Below are 24,742 nucleotides of genomic sequence, written 5' to 3' on the forward strand. Positions count from 1 at the left end.
AATGTGGATGGTTCCTTGTTTAAGGACCACAGAGCTGTTGGTTTTGGAGGCATTTCTCGGGATCATAGGGGCAATATGCTCTTTTGCTTTAGTCGAGGAACTGACTCTCATGACATTCTCACCATAGAAGCCCTGGCACTGCGACAAGCCTTGTTGTGGGCCCGTGATTTTCACTTCTCATACCTTCAAGTAGAAATAGACAATCAAACCCTATTCTACATATTGCAACACCATCCACATGAAGCAATGTGGAAGATATTCCCTATCATTTCGAACATTCTAGAACAAGACCCTATTTGCCTCTCTCACATTCAAACATATTTATCTTGAGGCTAATATGGTAACTGATGTGCTGGCGAAGGAAAGTGCCCTTTCGCAAGATGCCTTCCTAACTATCACCTTCCCCCCCCCCCCTTCACCTCCACCAGCCTTTACTGTTTGAACTAATATGTTTAGGTTGTAATAGTGGATTCTTTTAAATTAATAAAACTCTATTCTATAAAATAAAAAGAAGTCAATCTTCTCTATATATGGTCTCTGTCTATGCACATGCCTTTGCCACATTGATTGTTCCTCTTACCTCCAAATCCATCAATACATCATGTCCATACAGGTCCAAGACAAGGAAAACATACCAAAACATCAGTACACAAGAAAATTCAAAGAAGCTGATGACTGTGATGTTGGGCTTTCTCTTTTTCCAAACAACTTACATCATACCCATTTGGATTATCCATAGCACAAAACAAAGCAAAATTCAAAGCAACCAGAATGCTATGGTAATCAAGAACATCAACAGTGAACACAACTAGTATTTCTTCCTCCAACCTTTTCGTTTTCTCTGATTTCCTTTACTATTTCTATCTTCCCTAATACAAAATCATTAACACCCATCCTTCAAACTTCATGAGTAGACCCAAAAGAACCAAAAATTCAACCTTAGAACAGATGAAAAGGAAAAATCCATATTACCATTACTTTGGATGGTTTGCATGTATCCTATAACCCATACTCAACAGCCCTTCTAGAATCCATAAGCAAGCATATGAAGAAGCATCAAGAATGTTTCTGTTGCGATCCCTTCCTATTCCCTATAAATTGTTTATCTATCTCAAAACTTGTGAACTAAAGAAATTCTTTATGGGGTTGAGGAGGGGTTGTTGGATGTAGTTCACGCTTCCATCTACCACTCTCCTAGCATAATGAGTTGGGTGATTTAATGCTAAATTTTTTCTTGTGGCCAAGGTTAGCTCCCACTTCCCATACTCCCATTACATTACACTATTTAATATGTAATCTTCTATCTCCTCACGTATGTGGGATTGGTTGATGTTTTCTTCCATTGGAAAACAACTTTTGCTTAGGTTAGAGCTATGGTGGTCAGAGGAGGGTTTTGGCACCTGGGATTTTGATGCATGGGAGATTTGTCATCTCAAGTATCTGACACTTCACTATCTCTTAAAACAGAATTTAGAGATTTGATAACCAAGGGACCCATTTGAAACCTATCAAGAAAATTGGGCAGCAACCATGGTACAATGTGTCGGTGATATATCGCCGACACAGAGCGATATATCGCCAAGTCGTTGGGGGGCGACACGACTCCCCCGAGCGACACGAATTCTGCAAAAAGTCAACGAAATATCTCCGAAATGTCGACATTTTGGCGATATATCACTGAAAAGTCGACATTTCGGCGATATATCGCCCAATTCACATATTTAATAAAGATTTATTCGGGTTTTCACCTATTTTTCGTTCAATTTTTGCCAAAATGATGTAGGAACTCTACAGGCTCCGGGGGCGGTGCCCCCGTCGAGGCGGCTTCCCCGGACCCCCGCCCGCTCACCGGGGGCCGGGACCCCGTGTCTGTCGACAACAAAATGTGAGGCATGAACCATACTCAACATAATTGTATAATGAATTGTAAACTTTAGTACATCTATTCACTTGTTACGCATTGTGTTCTCTTTGCATTGTTTACATTAGTTTATATGGATTTTCCAAACTTCCAGTTTTGCCCGCATATAGCCAAACATGTGTCAATCAAAAACTTTAGATTAAGTGATGTTTTAGGCCAAAAATAATGTTCCCAATGTGTTTATGGGCCTCAAATTCTTGATCATCGAACCTCAACCAAAAGTCGCCCGACTTTTGGCGACATGTTGCCAGAGTCGCCGTGTTGCCAGGGTCCGACACGGGCCGACATGTCGAACCTTGGCAGCAACTAGATTTATCATTTGTCTTTTATCCGCAGCACACAAAAAAAAAGGAAGAGAACTTACATGCTTTCGTTGAGAGTTGAACTCAAGACCTCCCGCTTACTAAACGGGTGCTCTAACCAACTGAGCTACGAAAGCTAGAGGCCACAACTTTTCTGCGTTATGGTATGATCCAGTAGAGGTTGCCGTTGATTTGCATAACATTTAGAGACTAAAAGAGAGGCTACTCCTTATGGTTGCTAGAAGCACCAAATCACAGAGCTTGAGGCCTTGGCTTTCAAGGGTGTTTCATGCACACGTAATACTCATGAGCTGGCTATCTTAAATGCTGATATTCCTTTCCCTCTAGTGCTCTTTCTCTATCTTTCTATTGCCCTTTTGTCCCTTCTTTTTGCTTCCATATTTAATGTTATGATTGTTTTGATGGCTAATTTATTTGCGATTTTACTTGCAATCGTTTTCTCTCTTACATTTTATTTTCCCTAGACTCTCTCTCCTTCATGGGTTTGGCAGCTTGCTTTCGCATGCATTGAACAAAAATCCCATTACAACAATTGTTAGCATGAACAGAAGTATTTGCATCGTCTTCATCCTTCTTATTTGGTTTTTTCCAGGCTTCATTGCTGCATTTCCTATCTCCCGCAACCGCCTGCCTTTGGGGCTTCCCCCTTCCTCTGAAGTGGGTGTTCCTTTCCAGTCCCCCAAGTTTGCTTTGGCCTCGCTGACTTTTGGTCTTAGAGTTAATTTGTTCCATGCAATCAGCATCCCTCTAGTGTCTGCTCGATTTTCTCTTAATTTGTTTCTTTCTCTTTTTTGAGAATGGCATGCACCCATCTTAGTTCTCAATTTCTCATCAATAGAACTTCAACCGAGGGTAGGAAATGCAAACCTCGGACTGGTTCTAACTTCTAAGTGCAATGGGAAGAAGGTTGCTCCTTGTATACCTTAATTGGTGCACTTCGTGTGCAATTTGGAAGCCACCCTCTCTCACCTTTATCAAATCCCCTACCATTTCAAAATTTACAAAGTACAGAGCAGTGCCTACGTGGCACTGCTCCAAGCAGCAGCGGACGGTTAGATTAAAGGATTATTTAAATAGTTGAATTTTGACCGTTAAATACGAAACATACAAAATTCATCCATTTAAATGAATCTATAGCTAATTTTCAGTGTAACCCAAACATATGAACCGAACTGAATCTGTTTTCCTTTTCATTACAATCCCCTTCGTCTTCGCCCAGCCAATTTCGCTGGAAACACTTGCATCACCACCGATTTCACCACCGGAGCCTGTTTGTCAATCTTAGGCAAATTGCGGTCAAACTTCCAATTCCGCATGCAAAGCCAACGCTTCGACTTCTGGAGTGAATAGATGCTTCTGCGACGGGATTCTCATGGGAACCCATCTGTTGATCTTGCTAAGTGTGACTGAAAACAAATAACCCTATTTTTATCTGAAACTGTGATTGAAAAGTCTGTGGTAAGTTCTCCTATTCTTAGTATTTTCTTTGTCTATCCTGAATTTTTATTTGAATCAATTCCGTGGGTTTCAGAACAAGATTTGGAGGAAACATATGAGCCTCCATTTCGGAGCTGTAAAGAAGAAGCCAACGCTAGTTGTCTGATGTGTTACTGCAATTAGGTAAATGGAGTCCTTGCATGTGTAATGAAGGATATGTTGCATAAAGCTCAAAACAAATGGGAATTCAAAGGGTATATTATACAAGAAATTCCTGCATTTTCCATAAACCCAGATGAAATTTTGTGCCATCATAGTTTGAATTATTGCATTTGAATTGATACGAGGAATAAAATGCAGATACGTCACGGCTGACTGTGACACAGTGGCCACTATCTATTAATTTCTTTTGCTCCAGCACTCTTGTTCGTATTTTATTTTTCTGGTAAAAACCCATGAATTGAATTCATTGAATTTTCATGAGCAGGAACAGATATGGACTGTGGAACATGTTTGATTGACCACACTTAGTCAGCAATGAGCAAATGGGGTAGATTCAAGACAATCATAGACCGGTATCTTATAATAAGAGTCATAAGTGAAATCCATTGCGTGCGTGAGAACTGCCAGCTCTGCTCTTCTTATAGTTTGAATTATTGCATTTGAATTGATACGAGCGAATAAAAACCTGCAGATACGTCACGGCTGAAAAACACTTTTTGGGACAACAATGGCCAAAATCTATTAATATCTTTTTCTCCAGCACTCTTGTTCGTATTTTATTTTTCTGGTAAAAACCCATGAGATTGAATCCATTGAGATTTTCATGAGCAGGATGGGGGGGGGGGGGTTCCCCGCGGGGGGGGGGGGGGGGGGGGAAGAGAGGGGGGGGCCCCCCCCCCTTTTTTGGGGGGGGGGGGGGCGGGGGGGGGGGGGGGCCGGGCCCCCCCCCCGGCCGGCCCCCCCCCCCCCCCCCCCCCCAACCCCGGGGGCCCCCGGGGCCCCCCCCCCCCCGGGGGGGGGCGCCCCGGCCGGGGGGGTATCCTTAAAGACGGGCACTATCATCACCATCAAGTGTGCCAAGCTCATTCACACCAATGGCACCGATCAGGTCCTCAATGAAGTGAGAATCCTCTGCCAGGTAAACCATCGCAATCTCGTATGCCTCCTTGGCTACCATGTTGAACTGGATCAACCTCTCATGGTGTACAAATACATCTCGAACGACACCTTATGATCATCTTCACACCCAGCACCGGTAATGCTAGCATCATCCGCAACGCCAGAGGATGCAAGCGAATCACACCAGCAATAGATAGTGGTGTTTAACGAAGACTAAAAGATTTGGAATGAAAAGGAAAAACGGTTCGATTTGGTTCGGTTCATATGTTTGGGTTAACCTGTAGCTATAGATTCACTTAAGTGGAAGAATTTTGCATGTGGGGTTTTTAACGATTAAGATTCAACTTTTAAAAGAATCTTTTAATCTAACCGTCCACTGCTTAGGCACTGCTCCCAAGCAAAATCCAGTTTCTACTTCCAAGATGGAAAAAGAAAAGAAAGAAAGAAAGAACACGGGAGGGTGGCGGGAGCACATGACTTGCCTTCTTCCGTCGGTGCGTGGCTGGTGTTGGGAGCCCGCCGTGGGGCGGTAGCTTGTGGAACATCGGGGGGCGCGCATTTCGGGTGTTTATTCAAGCTATTTTGGAGGCACTTGTGCGTTTTTGCTGGTTTCTTTCCGTGCCGGGGGGGTGGTCTGTTGTCCTTCTTCCGCCTAGGCGGCCTACTCCCAAGCAAAATCCACCTTATTTTACCTTTAGATCAGTTTCTACTTCCAAGAGGTCTCTACTTTTATTAATATTATCAGGGGAGGGTGAGACTGTGAGAGCAACTATGACTAATTTTTAAATATTTTATTCAATTCTTCTCTCACTTATAATTCAACAAGGGCATATATTTTTCTATTTAAAAGTAATTATGTTTGGCAAGGGACGTTTATAATAGAATAAAGAGGAAAATTTTGTTTCTCCTGTATAACTCTCTAGATACTCTTTATTTTTCTCCCAAAAGTTTTACTTCTAATGTCAGAAAATGTGAACTTTTACCTCCGATTTTTGCCTTAAAAGGGCCTAACTATCCTTCGTCTTTACATCTCTGATCAATTATGTTGATTTTTGTAATTGTTTTTCATTAATGTTTTCTCCATTTTTGTAGTAATTCATACTTGGATGTATTTATTAATGTTTTGAACTTTTTATTTTTATTTTTTAGAATTTATTAAATTTGATTAATGTATTTTTTTATTTTTCCTTCCGCCATCTTATATCAGAATCCATTAAACATAATTAGAATTTTTTTTTTCCTTCTAATTTCTCCTCTTTTATAAGAATCCACCAAAGGTAAAATGAAAATATAAATAAAAAACTTTAAAAGAAAAACTTCTATAAAAGAGGGGGAAAAGAAAAAATAAAAACACACCTAATCATATATAATGGATTAAAAAAAAAAGAAGAAGAAGAAGAAGAAGAAGAGAGAGAAGGAAGAAATATTAATAAAATAAAATAAAAAAGAAAAAAATTTTGCTATAATCCATTAAAGGGACAAAAATAGAGGGCAATTTGGCTATTTTAAAATGTCAAGGGGCAAAGGAAAGGTAAGAATTCACTTTTCTGGGGGAATCAAAGTGTAAGGTAATAATTTACAAATCCAAGGGGCTGCGTATGTAATTTTCTCTTCTTTATCACTTTCTTGTTTACATTTTTATTCTTGTCCATATAAGTATTTTTTATTAGTCCAGGGATTTGTTGCCCAAGATCTGACAGGGCCAATCAAAGATTCAGAATTTGTGGGAAACCAACACTTCATAGTATGATGTCAAGAATTCAAATATCTTTGGGACTAGGATCAAAGCATTATGTATGTCTAAATCATTATAATAGTAGTTCTTTGAGGATATTATTGAAATGGATATAAGTTGGTTCTGATAGACCTCAACTCTAAAAATAAAATAAAATTGTGGGGTTTAAGTCACTCAGAAATAAGAATTCACCAAGGCAATTTCAACTTTTAAACAAGAATGCTATATTTTCCTCAACTGAAAATAGTATTAGATACTTGAATTAGGGTTAGTGAAGTGCATTGATTTTGAGAAGAAGCAAGGAGAGAGAGACAACATCAAGGTTTTACATGGTTCGGTTGAGTAATACAACTTATGCCTAAAGAGAGTTTGAGATGTTTCCACTATATTGAAATGATGTGTTACATGCTTTTTATAAAGAATTCGGCCATAATAGAGTCATTGTTTTCAGTCGTCTAGGACTCTCGCGGTTGTGAATTTGTGGAGTTCCTGTATTACAAGTCTTTTAGAGTATGGGTTTATATGAAGTACTGGAAAAGAGTTTGAGATTAATAAAATGTTGGCCAAAGTTTTACAAGAGTTATGATCAACTTCAAACATTTATGCGGATTAGGTCAAGTCCTTGTCACCTTCTTGTGCAACTATGGTAAGACAGATAATCAACTTACAAACACTGCTATGGATATGGTAGAATCCTTTGTCACCTTCTTGCACGTTAAAGATGGTGGTGGCTAGGATTTTACTCACTATAGGCTTTTGAGAGGAACCCTAGCTGTACATGCCTGAGGAGAAGTGGTGGCTAAGATTTTGACTGAATGTCCAAAAATATCTTTAAAAAATACTTAAAAGTATTCATTTTGGGTTTTTGAAGAAAATTTCAGAAACAAAAAAACACAGAAACTTCACATGAATATACAGTTAACAATCACCCTCTTTCCCGTTAGACCATGAGTTCATTAACAGAAAAGGTAACTATACCTTTAGTAGTACTTATTTATTAAAAGCAAATTATTGCCCTATTCTATATCTTATGACATAGACCAAGATACCCTCCTAAAAATTCCCTGTTCTCCAAAATTAGAAATCAGAGTCATCCATCTCTCGTTTCTCCCCTTCAATTTCTCTATTTTTGAATTTTGCCATTTTAAAGACTTCAAAACTGCTCAGACTATTAGATGATCACCAAACTCTAGTCGAGTTCAAGAAACAATTTATTCAGAAGGGACAGAGCTCATGAAGGGAATACACAGGGACCCCAAGGTCATGGAGGAATACACAAGGACACCAACCATGGAGTGCATGCAGGCCACTCTTGTCCAAAAACTGCTGAATCTCTGAAATATGTATAATTGTGAGATCCGAAAATGTGGAAAAAATCTAACACTGCCATAAAAAAAATTCAGAGGTTAACAGAGAGCAGAATTTCATATATGAACTACCTTAGTAGAAATCTGCAATTTACGGACGAAGTAGCAAACAATTTAAGTATGACGACAGCACATATTCTCATCTCCTCCATTAATAAACTTTAAATATTCTTATCATCTGTGTCTCTCCCTAAACTCTCTAGTTCTCATTGTATTTCTTCCACCCTCTTCTTCAATGAATCAATTCTTAATCTAAGGGAGAAACAGAGGCAAGGTGGCTCCACTTTTACCAGGAAAAAAGGGAAAAAATGCCTCCACTTTAATCAATGAACAAATTTATATTAGTACAATTGAATTACCTTCTTTTTTTTTCCAGAGGAATACAGATTGAAGAGCTTATTGCAAGTTTTACTTGCAATGACTAGGTTGGCTGGGATGAGAATACAACACATCTTATCATTGTGCTGCTTATTGAAACTCTTAAAAAGAATGAGCCGCTTCTGCTGGCAAAGACCCAAGCCACCAAAAGTTGTAAATCCCTCCTTGAAGATGAAAGACAAGGATAAGTAGTGACCCAAGCCGTCAAAAAGAATGAGCTATTTCTTGATCTAGCATTTCTCATCACTGCTGATGCACCTTGAACAAGCTTGATGAAACCTGCATGAATAATGAAGTTTGGTAAAGAGCTATGCTGAAGATTATCTTTCCTCATGATATGCAGACAGAGGTCATCTGAAACATGACAAACTGGGGTAGATTTTCCCATTCGTAGGAGAACCAACCAACCCCCAACCCCCACAGAAACAACAAACAAAAGAACAAAGGAATGATGTACGAACCCCTTATATATTCTCACATACGTTGCGTACCATTTCAGTTATACAAAACATGCATCTTGAAGCTGAATGATAGAAGGCTAGTTATGCAGAAAAGAAATTACATTTGAACAAAGTAACAAATCTACATGCAAATGGTTTACTTAAAATGTATGCATGAACTTTCTTAATCATGCTTTTCTTAGTACATGGCATGCATTTTAAGGATTAACACCATGAACGGTTGAAATTCCACACTTGGCGTTTTCAGATACGACCTGGTTACAGCTCGTCCCCCTTGGACAGCCAGGACAGAATCAAGCAAGCTACAAAAACTTTTTATTACAGATAAACTAGCCATCACACTCATTGCTTCTTTTTGAATTAATTGCAACATGGCTTAGCCAAATCAATCAGGTGAGTTTTTTTTTTTTGAAGAATGGCCACTTTATTCAGCACCCACATCCAAGTACATCTAGAGCCATATGCTCAGCAAAATTTAAGTCTGCTACCATCATCTCCCCCCCCCCACCTTGACCTATGTTTTTTTAAAATCCTAGAGCTTACATCCTAAAGGGTATTTCTGTCACTGTCTTGTTATGAGACATATTAAGTAGCATTTTTATCTTTTACTTCATTTACCATCCTAGGGAATCTGGTGTAATATTTGAATCATTATTAGTGAATGAAATATGTGAGACATCAATCTCTCACAATCAGTTCTCTCTTCATCTCTTCTTCCTCATTCCTTAACAGCTAACCATTGTTTCTCTTCTTAACCCTATCCTAAACTCTTATTTGATATCAGAACAAGGTTCTTGGTTTGGGAGTCAATTTAAATTCAACTTTCAATTCTCACCTCTCTAAGGAACCTAGAAAGGTGGAGGGTTCAAATAGAATGTGAAATATGTATCCAATACAGTCATTGGAGTTGTTTCCTTCAAAATTAATCACAAGAGGGTGTCTAGGGGTTGCTGTTGAAGCTTTAAGCTAAAGACCAGCTCAATGATATTTCTACAAGCGTGAGAGCTTCTTCTGTTGTTTCTTGCACATCCCTAAATATTTTGCCTAGTGTAACTTTAGTCATGATCAAGTAGACGATGAGGTGGTGAAAGTTGACAACAAGGAGATTCCTCAGAGTGATTGTTCCAGGTACCTAGGTTCAATCATAAATAAAAAAGGTGATATAGAGGATGATGTTTTCCAAAAAATTAAAATAGGGAGGATGAAGTTGAGAGGTGCGTCCGGGGTCTTGTGTGATCAACGTATTCCATTAAAGCTTAAAGGAAAATTTTATAGGACCATAGTTCGACCAGCTATGATGTATGGTGCAGAGTGTTGGGCTATTAAAATCATATAGATAAACTTAGTGTAGCAGAAATGAGGATGCTACGATGGATGAGTGGCAAAACTAGGAAGGATAAGGTAAGGAATGATCATACTAGAGTTGGTTTGGGAGTTGCTCCTATAAGTGATAAGGTTCAAGAAAGTGGTTTGAGGCAACACGACCATGTTCAACAAAGACCTATAAATGCCCCTGTACGGAGAAGTAATGTAATCTCAATCCCAATTGAAGGAACTAGAAGAGCTAAGAGCATACCTAAGGTAACCTTCAGAGAAGTGGTGAGAAAGGGTATGCACAACTTAGGCCTTGTATTTAGTATGGCCTCAAATAGAACTGATTGGGCAAGAATCCACGTAGCCAACCCCATTTAGTTGGGACAAGGCTTATTGTTGTTGTTGTTGGTTTCCATTCAACATTCAAGCACTCATACAATTGTTGTTGAAGGGGCATAGGGAGTAGCACCACTTGATTCTATTGCTTTTAGGTACTTGCCGATTCTATTCTGGTTCTTTTTGACCATTTTGATCTTCTCTGGGGAGAATTCAGGGGTAGGGTCGATTGTGTGGGGTTGCCCTGGGCGACCACCACACACGATCCACCTGGAGCTCCACTAGTAAGAAGGGCAGATTCAAGATTTTAGGTTTGTGGACCCTTATTTGATGTCATTTTCGCCCTAAAACACAATATTTTATTTTCTAGCCATCAGAGAGCTCTAGTGCATGTCAGAGAAGTCATCTCGGAGAAGAAGGAAGTCGCATATCCGATCCGAATAGTGATCCGAGATCTGTTCCGTGAATTTGAAGGTAATCTCCCAAATTTGAAGGGAATGAAGGTTTGAATGAAAGCCTAATATTTGTGAGTAATTATAGTGTTATGGATTTAGCCTTGCAAACTTTTTCTCAAGTATTGTTTGATTAGAGTTCAAATGACAGCTCTGTAGCCCATCAACTGTTTTATTCGCTACAACCAACTGCAGTTTGTCTGTTTCCTGCAATGCTGTGGTTTGCTGGGTTGAGTATCCTCCCCCATCCATGTGTTTGTTATAAAGCTCTTTGTTCAACAAGTCTGATTCTGACCTATCTACTGCTTTGGAAGGTACTGCTATTAGTACTCCAACAACCGAATAGCACTGGTAAAGCTGGAAAATACCAATTTCCTGGACTGGTCTCATTTTGTGAAACTATCTTTGCAAAGCAGGGAAAAGCCTAGAACATAATGGGTTCTGTCGCCAGCTACTAGTGATCCAGGATACCTGAAGTGGGACATCACTTGACAGCCTCCACTCCCGAATAGCACTGGTAAAGCTGGAAAATACCAATTTCCTGGACTGGTCTCATTTTGTGAAACTATCTTTGCAAAGCAGGGAAAAGCCTAGAACATAATGGGTTCTGTCGCCAGCTACTAGTGATCCAGGATACCTCAAGTGGGAAAGTGAGAACTCCACTGTCATGACCTCGATTTTCTCCATGAAAACTGAGATGGTATGAGATTTATGAGAATGGAGAACAGCAAAAGAAATTTAGGATGGTGCTTCCTGAACTTCTGATCAAGTGGGTGATTCAGCAAAGGCCTACTAAATGCTCCAACAGATGATCACTGTGAAACAGTGCGGCCAAATTATTTGCGACTATTATAATACTGTTATTGAACTGCAGGTGTAATAGGATCACTACAGGGATCTTTGTTTGACCAAACTTGAAGATAAAGCAAAGGTGTATGGGACCAAGGTTTGAAGTATTAGTATTGAGTATCATCAGTCAAAGTGATTTTAAGAGACATCGTCTCGTATCAAGTATTGTATTGTACTAGCCAATACATTTTGGTGCAATCCAATGTGTCCTTTAAGAAAAAGAGAGACATATCAATATGTATCTTATCGACAAGCATAGGATTCCGGTGGATGAGCGTAATAAGAAACGTGGGTTGGCCTTTCCCTCTTGGTGTGACTTATTCCACTTGGAGGAGGAGCTGATGCCGCATTTGTTTGTTGATTGCAGGTTTTCTACGCATATTTGGAAGTCTTTCTTGGAGTGGTTTGGGTTGACTTGAGCAGCAGTCAATTTGCTGGGGGAATGGATTTGCTGGTGGAGAAATAAATCTAAACACTACTTTCTAGAAAACTTGGAAGAAGCTGTTAAAAGTAACTCTTCATCAAATTTGAACGGTATGGAACATGAAACAGTTCCAGAGGGTTGGAAGATGTCCTGTAACTGTAAGTTTGGTGCAGACGATTTGTGTTGAAGTGTGTGGTGAGTTGTGTCCTGTCTAGGCCGATATTCCAAGCTGATTTACTGATTTGTCAAAGGCTTGTTTAAAGGTGATTTGTAAGAGGAGGCTAAATCCTTTAGAGGTTCACTTGAATCCTCCTAAACTTGGCTGACAGAAGTTAAATGAGGATGGGTGTTCGATTGGAAATCCGGACAATGGGGGAGCAGGGGGTGTGTTTAGAATGCACGTTCAAGGGTAAGGGATGCCTTCCAGATTTATCTGGGAATCTATGAATTTGGAGGCTGATGCAGAAGCTATCAGATGTGGCTTGGAGCGACCAAGGGAGCTGAGGGCAGAAGGTTGTGAATTGAGGCAGACTTTATGGCTGCAGTATTGGTGTTTCAGGATCATGAGATTCCACGGAAAGTATTACAACGGTGGTGAAATATTCAGGTGTACTTGGATGGAATTGATTGGAAAACCTCACATTCTTTCTGTAAGGCAAATTCACTTTCTGATTGGTTGGCAAAAAAAGAGGCAAAGTCAAGGTCTAATCAGGTGAGGAGATGTTCTAGGATGATGACAATGGAAATCAACAGGGATGCAGCTAGGTTGCCTAGATTCAGGGTGTAATTTTATGTTCCTTCTATTGGTCCCTTTGGAGGGGTAGCTGTAGGATTATACTTTTCTCTTTCAGTTTGGTGTACTATAACTTTTTCACTTTTCTTCAATCAATCAATCTTTTAGCAAAAAAATATGTACCATATTGATTGTATCCAACATGGATATGTATCGGCTAGTATCATATTGTAACGTGGAATACTTTAAATCATGTATAGGACTACTATTTTTCAAGGATGACTCAACCCATAGTTTGAACCAATCTGAGTATAAATCCTTGGGCTCACCCCCTTCCATCCTAAGATGAAGTGTGCAGTTATTTATAGAGTGAGAAGACTACAAGTGTCTACAAATACTCCACTTATGGAATGATCTGCTCTCACCTCTAGTTCTCATAGAGTTGGTTGGAGAGCTCAGGAGCAAACCCATGGTCATTGTGCAAGATTCGAGTGTGACCATTGTGGAAAGCTGGGACATGCCATATACAGATGTTGGGACCTTCATGGACATCCCCTGTTGAGTGTGGTGGATTAACTAGAGCTTGAGGTGGAAAGAAAGGGCGAGCCAAAACTCACTTGGTGACTACTGAGTCTGATTCGTCTAAATTTCATCCTAACCTCAATTCCTCTTCTAATGAAGAAATTACTACCCTCCACCGCGTGAAATGTCTTGGTCATTCTTATATACACCTCACACTCTTCTTCAACTACTTTATTGCAAGCTTCTTCTGTTTCACCATCCAATGCTCCTTAGGCCATTAACTATGGTGCCATAATCGCATCTTACTGTTACGATTCCTACTCCATTCACTCAGGTCGGGTAAAATTAGTATTGCTAATGGCTTATTTTCTTCCATTTTTGGTCAAGGCTAATGTCAAATTTACATCTTCCATTTCACTGGACTTTGTTCTCCATGTCCCAGACTTCACTACTAACCCCTTATCTAGTGGTCACCTAACCAAGTCTTTGAATTGTTGAGTCCCTTTATCCCTTCCTATTGACTTTGTAAGGATTTGCTGACGAAAAAGATAATTGGCAATAGACATGAAGCTTAGGCATATGTTTATTGAAAGAGTGACAGCAGCACTGGGCAATCTGTAATGCTGCCTTGTCAACCTTCAGGCTGTCCTTTTGCTATTATGTTAAAAACATCGCCACATTTTTTTTATATTTAGTTCTCATGCTCTTCAGTGTGAACTATGCATCTTGGCTAAACAATGTCATACATCTTCTCCTCATCATGGTAATATACTTGGCCTATCTGGAGTTCATTTTCATATTGTTCATTTGGATGTCTAGGGAACTGGCCATACTACTTACTTGTTTGGATATCCTCCCCCCCCCCCCCCCACCACCAAAAAAAAAAAGAAAAAAAAAGGATGACCATACTTTTCCTAATGAAACAATAAAGTGATAATATGATGCCTCATAAAATTTTCACCAACTGGTTTAGACTCAATTTACCAAACCCATATTTAAGATGTCCGTTTTGACATGGGTAGTGAGTACAGGTATGGGGAACCCTAATAGTTCTTCGTTGATCATGCAAGGTTCGAAATCTCAGTTTGGAGGCTGCTTTCAACCAGCCTCAAAGCCAAGATGGGTACCAAAATTTCAGAAATCTTGGTTGAAACTTGGGAATTCCCCAAGGTAGTTTTGACACTAGGTTTCCGGGGTTTTTATAGGGTTTTTGGTCTGATTTCTAGCATATTACCTATTTGAAGCACAAAGAACACAATGGCAAAATTCAAGTGCCAATATACATGAGACGTTCTGAGAAATACAAACTTCATAAAATTGACCAAATTGTATTGTATCTATTAAATGGTTGATACAAAATTACAAATACAATAATCAAAAAGAAACTCCCAGGTTGCAATTCGAAGTTGAGTGCCTTGGGTGGATCCATCACTTGAGAGTTGAGACATGTACTCTGAATAAAGTTTCAAAGTATTCCATATCCAACAACTCCACCATGTACTCCATATGGACTATATACCAATTGGAAGCCTACACCGTTTATGGGCTCCAAACCCCCCCCCCCCTCTTAAACCCAAAGCTTCTGTCTTTTCTCTTTCTCCTTAATGGTTAAGGTGTGTTTGTTATGCCCATGTTAATAAATCTGCTAGAACAAAGCTTGATCCTAAAGCACTTAACTTTTATTTTTCTTGGCTATTCAGCTACAATCAAGGGGTATAAATGTCAACCTTCCTCAAGGAGGTGCCTTATTTCCAAAGATGTCACCTTCTCTCAGGTCCATTCCTTTCTTTTCTAAATGTAATTCTCTTGGCTATTCAGCTACAGTCAAGTGGTATAAATGTGATCATCATTGCACAAGGAGGCGCCTTACTTCCAAAGATTTCACCTTTTTCAAGTCCATTCCCTTCTTTTTTTCCTCATCAGCATCCTCTTCAGGGAGCAATAGAAGTGAACAAGTTGATTCTACCCCTTTCTCACTCCATTCCGTACTATCAATGCTCCAATTCTTCTTGATATCAGGAACACAAAGAGGAGGCTGTTGTCGAGAAGGATTAGCACGGTCTGTATAGGAGAAAGAACGACAAGCAAAAGAGACCTGTAAAGAATCCTCTTCGTATCCATGCTCTAAGCTTCCTCCTCGATAAATAGTACTTCTCGCCATGGTGGAAGATCACGAGATCTCGCCATGGTGGAAGATCACGAGATCTCGCCACCTTGAAAAACCAAGATCTCGACCATCTCGGCGAGATCTCGGTCTAGATATGCTATTTTTTGGCGTCAAAACTTGGTGGGTTTTAGTGTCCCTATTGAGCAGAAACTTAGTATTTAGCCTATTAAGGCCTTTTGAAGACATTAGTGGCCTTGGATTTGTTAAAAAACAATCCTAAGTATGATTTCTAAGTCTACCCATAGTGTACAACCGAAATGTTGTAGGACTAAGGAATGCAAGGTTATACAACATGTAATATAAAACCTTTAAGACATAAATGAAAAGCAAGTGTATCAAATGCATCAAATAACCCAAATGTCATCAAAATTCCATTTATATGAATATCACAATCTTAATTTTCAAGAATAGAATAATAAAATTATACAACCATTAGAAATTCTATATAAGTCATTAAATCATAAGTTCATAGATAAGCAGAGAATGATTGATATTCCTTCAATGTTGTAGATGTGCTAAGAGTAGTTGCAAGTGAAAATCCAGCCGAAATCCACAAGAAAAGGGCAAAAATTGAGGGTTATAGCGAGATAAGGCGAGATATCGCAAGATCTCGAGTGAGATATCTCAACTCTCTGCTCTCGATCTCCATCACTTCGCTTTTTTTGAAAAAGCGAGATAATCTTGCGAAATCTCCCACCATGCTTCTCGCTCGAAGTTAGATCTTCCAATACCACTTGAAAGGATAAAGGAACTTGTACTAGTCCTATTGTCATTTGCCTCCTATGAAGCAATTTCTCACACAATAGTTGTCCTATCTTCATCCCTTGATTCCTCTTCCATCCTGAAGACTGTTGCTAAGGCTATGTTAGTTTTAAGAAGGAAAGAGGCCACGTCTAAGAAATGATGGCCTTGAGAAAAAAAATGTACTTGGACTCTAGTTGATCTTCTCTGGGGAGAATTATAATTTAGTCTAGATGGGTTTACACTTTACAGAATTAAGTACCAATATGATGATACTGTGGACAGATATTAGGCGTGCTTGGTGGCCAAAGGGTATAGCCAAGCATATCGCATTGACTACCCAGAAATAGTTACTCCCGTGGCCAAATATATTCCATCTAAGTTCTGTCTGCCATAGTCAACAAAATCCAGCCCTTGTACAAAGTAGGTGTAAAGAATGACTTTCTCCATGGTGACCTAAAGGAAGAAGTCTACATGCAGCCGCCTCCACTGTTACCTTCCTTCAGCTAAAGGGAATGTCTGCCTTCTAACCCCCTTTAGGGCCTTAACCAGTCACCTAAGACGTAGTTTGAGTGGTTCACACAAGCCTAAGTAATGGGCATTAAGAGAGTCAGCTAACCACACTTATATGCATTTGACGAGGAAATGGTACAGTTACCACTCTCACAGTTTACACTGATGATATTGTTATAACTGGTAACGACAATGCTGAGATAAGTATATTGGAAAATACCTGGCCCGGCAATTTGAGATTAAAGATCTTGGGTTTTTGACATATTTCTTAGGGTTTGAAGTATCAAGGTCAAAGCAAGGGATCAAAAATTTTCAGAAAAAAGTTTGCATTGGATATTTTGAAAGAGAAGGGAATCACCAGATGTAAACCAGTAAACCAGCAAGGCTCTCCAATAGTTCAAAATCATAAACTTAAAGACTCTGGTTCACCCCTTGTAGATGCATACTAGTTGGCAAGCTAATCTATCTCTCTCTCCTTGACACGACCTGACATCACCTATGCAGTAGGAGTGATGAGTCAGTTCATGTGAGCACCCTGATGGTTTTTTATTGCACTATCAGTTATTTGATATCTTCTCTAGAAAAACGTCTTCTAAGCCTGATCATTTGAAAATTAATGGCTACACACAATGCTGATTAGGCTGGCTCTGTGTCTAATAGAAGATCTTCATCAGACTGCAGTACCTTAGGGGTGGTAACTTGGTTACTTGGAGAAGTGAAAAAACAACTAGTTGAAGCTGGGTCCAGCGTTGAGGCTGACCTTAAGGGCTACAGCTCATGGAGTGTGTGAACTCATACGGCTAGTTTGGGTGGCGCAGGAACCAAGACCATAGTATGAAATTTCGGCAAAATTTTGCCGAAATTTCACCATCTCGGTAAGTACCAAAATGAAATGAGCAGAAAAAATGCAATATCTCAGTGAAATTTCTGTAATTTTGCTGAAAATTTGAAATTTTGAAAATTGCAATGAAATTTTGCCAATATCTCAGAAATTTGGGTGAAAATTTGAAAATTCCAAGGGGTTGTACCATATGGGGCTTATGGCTATGGATATGGAACTAGTGAAGCATATGGTGGTTTATCTGCTGATTCCAGTAGCATGTTTGTATGAGTATGGAGATGGATCATGTGCATCATTTGTGGACTCCACCTTTGGATATCCATCAGGACCAGCACAGGCAGTTATGCTAGTTCCGCGAAAGGGTCACAGTCGATGGCCGTACAAGTACATTCCCTAGGGTAGGATATCTACTTAATGTTGATGATGATGCCTATAGAAGGGTGGTGACAGACTATATGGATAACTTTGTCTGTACCATGTTATGGCCAGCTTATGTCCAATATTCAGACTACTCCTTCATGACCTGAAGGATGGATCCAGCCCAACACATACTTCTCTATTGAATCCTACTTGTTCTACTTGTTGCATTTAAATGAAAATTTTAGTGTTTTGTGTGATATCCATATTTACATTTGTGAAAATACATGTTCCAAACTTTGAGTTTTGCCGGCAAAAAACCGGGCATGTGCCAGCAAGAACACCACTTCAGGTTAAGTTTCAGGCAAAATAACACTTCAACTATGTTTATTAGCCTCAAATTAAGCTGGACATGGAAAAACAGCCCAAAAAACACAAAATCTCCCCACCAAAAAGATTCAAAATAAAAAATAAAAAATTCAAGCTTGACCAAGACTTGCACATCAAGTGGAAAGCCAAGACTAGAAAAAGACTCCAGAGTTGCTGCCTAGAAGAACAATCTTAATTTTCGTTTTCATGTTTTATAGCTTTGCTTGACTGGGCAGTGGTAGTTAGTAATTCTAAATTGGGTACTTTGGTAAGTATCTAGGTCATTTTAACTTCAAATAGGCTCAACGATTAGGGTCACAGTTCACCTAAAGCTCAGACTAATAAAAACTTAATTAGTTTCTGTTTTCGCAGCCTATGTCAGTTTCTGTTTTCCTAGTTAAGAAATTAATCAAGAAATATATTCACATTAGAACTCCAGCTTTACTGTCATAATTCATAAATAGCCCATCGCACTCAACGGAAGGCTACCATTCAGATTATTAATAACATTAGTCTTAGTTTCAAGTCTCCTTAGTGAGTGTTGCTACTGCAGCTATGCATGTTCAATGTGGAAGGTCCAAGATTGAAGAATCAATAAGGTTCAAGGTGAAGTCAAGCCTGGATTCTTGCTGTGGCTGACATCACAGCCTTCTATGACTCCACCACTTACAAGCTTCACAAGGCCCTCTGTCCAGGTATCTAGCAGCCTACTCCACCCACTGGCCACTTCTCATTCTTTTATTTTCTGCTTAAAACCCAACCATCCCCAGGTTTGATCTCTTCTTCCTTGCATAAATCAAGAACCATAAGGCAACCCACCATCACAGTCCATCCAAACTCCAGCCAAAATTCCCCCACCATACCCTTCACCTTCAATCCCATTGCAGCCCCAAACACCCAGCCAATCCATATACCTGCCCTTTCTTCATTTTGAGATCCTCTTGTCATTCCAAAATCAAGACTCTTCGTAGTTTTAGATGTTATTAGTTCAAACCCAACAGGGGTCACCATCCAAAGGCCATCCCATAGGCTATAACTAAATTCATGCTAACCCATTATTTTGGGCTTGGAGTTAACCTTAATCTAAAGAACTTGGCAGTTTGCCCCTCATTCATTTGAGGCTACATTATTGGGATTTGACGGTAAGAAGCTTATGAGGCTTTATTATAACACCAAGGCTGCAGTCAATGTCACTATCAACAAGGTCGAACTAAACGCACTGAGGTTGGCAAACGCTACATCAAGGAAAGCAGGACTTAGGCAACATCTGTACTCCTTTTGGTAAGACAAGTGAACAAGTGGCAGACATCTTCACCCTTATTATAGCCAGTTCAATACTCTCCTATACAAGTTGAGAAAGCATGATATCTACTCTCTTGCCTGAGGGGGAATGTTAGAGTTTTTCTTCCAAAGAGCATTTTTGTTACTGTACTGGTATGAAAATGCTAAGTCATGTCTTCTTCTTTTTCTCTTTCTTCCATCCCCCTCCCTAGGGAGGCTGGTGTAATATTTGGATCTTGATTACTGAATGAAATATGTGAGAGACATCCATTGGCTATCACAATTGACCCCTTCCTGCCTTCTTGGCTGCTAACTCTTGTTCCTCTTCTAAACTGAATCTATTCTAAATTCCAACTCTATAATAATTTTGTCCTCTCTTTGCCCTTTTCCATATGGATGTGTATATGTTATGAAATGCGTGCAAAAAACAATATGTTTTGGTGAAACTAGATTATTTATGGGGAGCACAAAAGCTCAATTTTTCTGATTCTCTGAATCATGCAGAAACTGAGTACAATATAACAGATAAAAGAAAATAACAATCCAATAGAATGGTTCTAGCCAGGGAATCAATTCGGTGATACGCATTAATATATGCTCCTTTACAATCGAGCTGAATCTGAAACAAGCCACCCACTGAACAACTCAATCCACTTGAACCCAAGCCAAAACCAAACACGAATCCTGAGCAGGTCCAACCAGTATTCTTATTATTAGTTTTTAGGGTCATGTTCTCTCTGGCAAAGCATGGTCCGTGATGCATCATGCATGCAAGGGCAAATATGAGCACAGTTTCCACCTTTCATTCAGAGTGGAGTGGTGATTTTGCCCCAGACCATGTCTATGCATGGGAGCTTTCTTCCTGATCATCATTACCTCACATATAGAAATCCATGTACACCTGGGGAGATGGGGGACTTAACAGTAACCTACAGTGATAATATATTCATAGGAAGCATTAACTCACCTTTACATGATGTGGCATGATCTTGATATCAAAGGGCACATGAAGCCATGCATCAGGTGGATAAAACAAGAAATTCTCCAGCTTACTGGTGTAAATATCTGCATATTGATGAATGTGGTATGCAAAAGCTGATTCCCGACCCTTATCAGTGAGAAATGTAGCACCAAAAGAGCTATTAAACATGTTCTTCATAGCGACGCGTGCCATCTGCCTCTCTTCATTCAGCTCCTTCAAAAGTTTATCATATTTATCTCCTCCCTGACAGCCAGACACGGCTGCATGAAATCTCTCAAGCAGTTCTTCTATTATGTGAAATTTAGCCTGTATTTAGTGAGGAATGGGTTATACACAAAATTATAGCATTCTGATTTCAAATTCCAAAACAAAATAGAAATCTAAGGACCTGCTAGTCGGAAACAGCATCACAGAAACTCTAGGGAAACAAATAATAACTTGGAAACAGGAAGTTACTTGAGACTAGAAAAAATCCATACTTAGGCCCTAACATGAGCCAAATCATGAAACTTAAAAACTCCTTCAATTGTAAATCTTCCTTGATTTGGTATTACCACATAAGTTGTGGAATACTCCTCATTTTGTGTACCCATAAGTCACTGGATCTTTTCTGGATTTGCTATCCATAAGTTACCAATATACTGAATGAATTTGTTAAATTCCTGAACTCCAAATTATAAGGAAAACAAAGCACAGAATGATCAACCAGGGTCAATAATGGAAGCATCCAACTACATCCTATGTCTTGCACACACACACAAGCATGCACCCATATGCACACAAAGAACAAAAAAGTTTTTGAAACTGCAAGTTCCAGCAAATTGGGGCTTCTTCATGGTTCAAAACTTGTAGAAAGAAGATCAAAACAGCTTGTTATTGACCTAAACTAAACAAATTTCTTACTATCTTATTTAGACAATTGGTAAATCCAAAGATCAGAAAATGTGATCGACTCCCTAACCAGGAAAAGGATGTATAGACAGGACCTGTAACAGAGAACACTAACCTTGGCTTCTCTTAGTTCTCCTCGTTCCCTTTCATGTTTCAGCATTTGTCCAAAGCTTCGAGGTATTTATCTTTTCTTATTTTCTTCGTTTTTTGGTTGTTGTTAATATTCTATTCTGGGGTGGTAAGGTTATGGACCCATCTTATTGGACACTTTCTTAATCTAATAAACCAATCACCTACTAACAAAAGGAGGGTAAAAACAGCTTACTGGTGACTATTTGGAAAGACTTCTTTCACCTACATAATTCATCTTAAACGGTTGATGATTCTTTTAGTCAAAAATTCTCAAATTGTTTTGTTGGGATAGAATAGATGTTTTAGGGTTTTGATTCGCATAAATATATACAAGATTGGAAAGTAACAATATGGATAATAGAATACAGTTTAATCTATATAGTTTTCATTTTTCACCAATGTAGGAAGAAATCTACCATAAAAGCCCTTTTTGGGGGTTTTGGCAGGTTCTTTTCCCTTTTTTTTCTTTTCTCTTCCCTTTTTTTTTTTTTTTTTTTTTGGGGGGGGGGGGGATATCTATGGATAAGCATGAATAAATTAGAAGTATACCTGTTGGAAACGATAACTATCTTCATTTTGCAATTGTATTTCATTCTGCAATAATTAAGAAAAACCGTCATTAGAACATAAATTTCAGTAGGAACATGCATAATAGAAAAATGAGTATACAAAAGTATATATAAAAAGAGCATCTTTTTTCCTGGTGGGGGGATGGGGTGTTGTCAAGCACTACTTCATATTTTTACTGTCATAAAAATATCTTTCTAGAAAAACCATATTCCTTTTAACAAAAAAGGATCTGCATTCCTGTGTAAATTAATTCCAAGAGAATGGCATACTGAACACTCCCCCCCCCCCCCCGCAATCAATGTAGATCAGAGGCACCATTTCAAATCAGAATCAGATCAGTTAGCTATAGCTGTTTCTTATTTCATCTGATCCTTGGTTAAAAACGGGGGGGGGGGGATTATTGAGTTTTCAGATCGGAGGCCCAATTCTAGGCTTTCTGAGACCGATCTGATCCTTCATCCAAAATGGCAGGGAGTGATACAATGCCCAATTCTGTGTTTTGGAACCTTGATCAGAGGTGCTCCTTGAAGTACCATAGCAGAAGGAACCAGGTTAAGTCCAAAAAGCCTGTGGTTCTACCACGAACCAGCCTTGGTTAAACAGGACTGGTTTCTTCTTCAGGCTAAACAAGCCTTGTGATTGGAATGCTACTGGTTCACTCAAAACTAGATTGTGGAGATCAGTTAGGACTATATTTTAGTGTTTTATTCTACAAGCTTCCTAGTAAGGCTGGAGTCTTTTTTGTTTATTCTAACCTTGTTGAAGTTTATTATTTAAGAATCCTGGTTAAGGTATGATCCTTCCTATAGCCTGTGGATGGGAGAGTAGGGGGTAGTTTGTTTTTGCTATATATTTCCTATTTTGTGAATGATTGTTTACTATTGGCTGCTGGATATCCTACAAGTATGATACAACCTAATTGGTTTCCTCCCCTTCCCCCAACCCCCCCCCACTGCCCCAGAATTTCGGGTGCTTTGCCCTTGGGCGTTCCTTTTGTCGCCCAGGACTCCAGTGGGATTGCTATTTAATTCTACATGAGAAGCCTGGTTCATATCCTTTTCATGCAGTTCAAAAAAACAAGAAAGGGCAGCGGTAGACCAGACCATTGAACTGGACCACGTATTGTTCGACTTAGAACCATGTCACCAACTACTCTACATGTTTTTTTCTAAATCAGAGGAGCAGTCAAGCCTTGAGAGTGAGGGGTCCTTAACTTTTGAGTACTTTTGAGGAACATATCCATCCATTCAAGGAAAGCATAAGCATGTTTATTTCTTACAAAATGCTTTCAGCCCGCCCCTTTTCTTCCATTGTTTCAGCAAATGTTTGTTTTGATGTCTGCAGTGTAAAAACTGTTCAGTAAAATTTTCTCATTTTCTAATTAATAATCTTGATGTGAACCCAATTTCAGGGATACAGTTTTGATGATGAGTTCCCTAAATCAGGGCTGCCCACAATCTTCCATCAAAGAAAACGGAAATTCTAGGATGTCTAGGGTGGCTTTTTTGATAAGGGTCTAGGAAGGTTCGGCCAGGCTTAGGGAAAAAAAGGAAAGGGTTTTAGAACTTGAAATCTTGCTGTAATGCTGTTTCCAGATATGATTTTTAACATCAGGGTTTAAAAAATAAGGCTTTCGGGTTTCGGTTAGGTGGGAGAATGGGACTGTTATTGCTGTTTTGTAATTTCACATGTATGCGTAATGGTTTTAGAGTGTTGATAAGGGTTTAGGTTGAACTAGGGTTTAGATCAAGAGGTTGAAGAAGAATTGCAGAAACTTTTAAGGAAGAAGATGAAGTGCAGAATTTTTGAAGTGTAAGGATTTTAGGTTTTAGGTGGAATTAAGGGTAGGGATGGGATGAGGGGTAAGGTGCAATCCAATTTAGTGAGAAAGAGGAGGCAAGGGGGTGGAGATTAGAGACTTAACAGGGGAGGGCTGCTACTGCTGCCACAGGGAAGAAGAAACAAAGAGAGAGGGCTATGGGGGTTGGAGAAGGGAGGGGAGGGTGGTTCCTAAGGCTTGTGCACAACAGGGGAGGGGCTGGGGAAGAGTTAGTGTGTCATAAGGATGAAGGGAGGGGGATTGGGATGTCAACAAGGGGTGGGGAAGGCTGCTGCCACATCACATCAGCAAGGGGGAATAGGGAATTAGGTTGCGCAGGGGAAGGGGAGGGCTGGGTCGGAAGAGGAAGGGTCGCAAAATGCTTGTGTGGGTAGGGAAGAGGAGGGGGAAGGGGCTGGGGTGTTTACATACTTGGTGGAGGCTGCTGAAATTTGAGAATGGTTGCCGATTATTGAGCGAGAATGCTTCAAAATCTGTCGTCGGCCTCCCAAAGAGAACCGCGACTTAGTTTCTCACAAACACTTTAATTATTCAATCAAACTTAAACTTACACAGAAAGAATAAGCCATGATTTATAGCATACTAAAAAGAACTAGACACTAAGTGGGATTCCTTTATAGATTCAGATCCCACCACATAATCTTGACCATTGGATAAAATCTAAACATCCAAAGGTTCCTAATG

At 39.5% G+C, this 24,742-nt stretch overlaps 1 protein-coding gene and 1 non-coding gene across 2 annotated transcripts in view; both read right to left on the reverse strand.

Annotated features, from left to right (window-relative positions):
- Nucleotides 1–2,286: 2,286 nt before the first annotated feature.
- TRNAT-AGU (transfer RNA threonine (anticodon AGU)) lies at nt 2,287–2,360 on the reverse strand. The gene has a single exon. It is a non-coding gene; the product is annotated as a tRNA-Thr (tRNA).
- A 5,477-nt stretch (nt 2,361–7,837) lies between these two features.
- The window catches only part of LOC149018456 (HAD-superfamily hydrolase, subfamily IG, 5'-nucleotidase), a 28,778-nt gene continuing 11,873 nt past the window's right edge, over nt 7,838–24,742 (reverse strand). Inside the window, exons 12-14 of the mRNA XM_089152696.1 lie at nt 22,198–22,242; nt 20,611–20,931; nt 7,838–8,562 (exon numbers count right to left, since the gene is read on the reverse strand). Of these exons, the coding sequence (XP_089008822.1) occupies nt 8,527–8,562; nt 20,611–20,931; nt 22,198–22,242 (402 nt within the window). The 3' untranslated portion in view covers nt 7,838–8,526. The remainder of the gene's footprint in view (nt 8,563–20,610; nt 20,932–22,197; nt 22,243–24,742) is intronic.

Source organism: Hakea prostrata, chromosome 4 (genome assembly GCF_041222555.1).
Source record: "Hakea prostrata isolate BN-2017 chromosome 4, UWA_Hpros_2, whole genome shotgun sequence".
NCBI lineage: Eukaryota > Viridiplantae > Streptophyta > Magnoliopsida > Proteales > Proteaceae > Hakea > Hakea prostrata.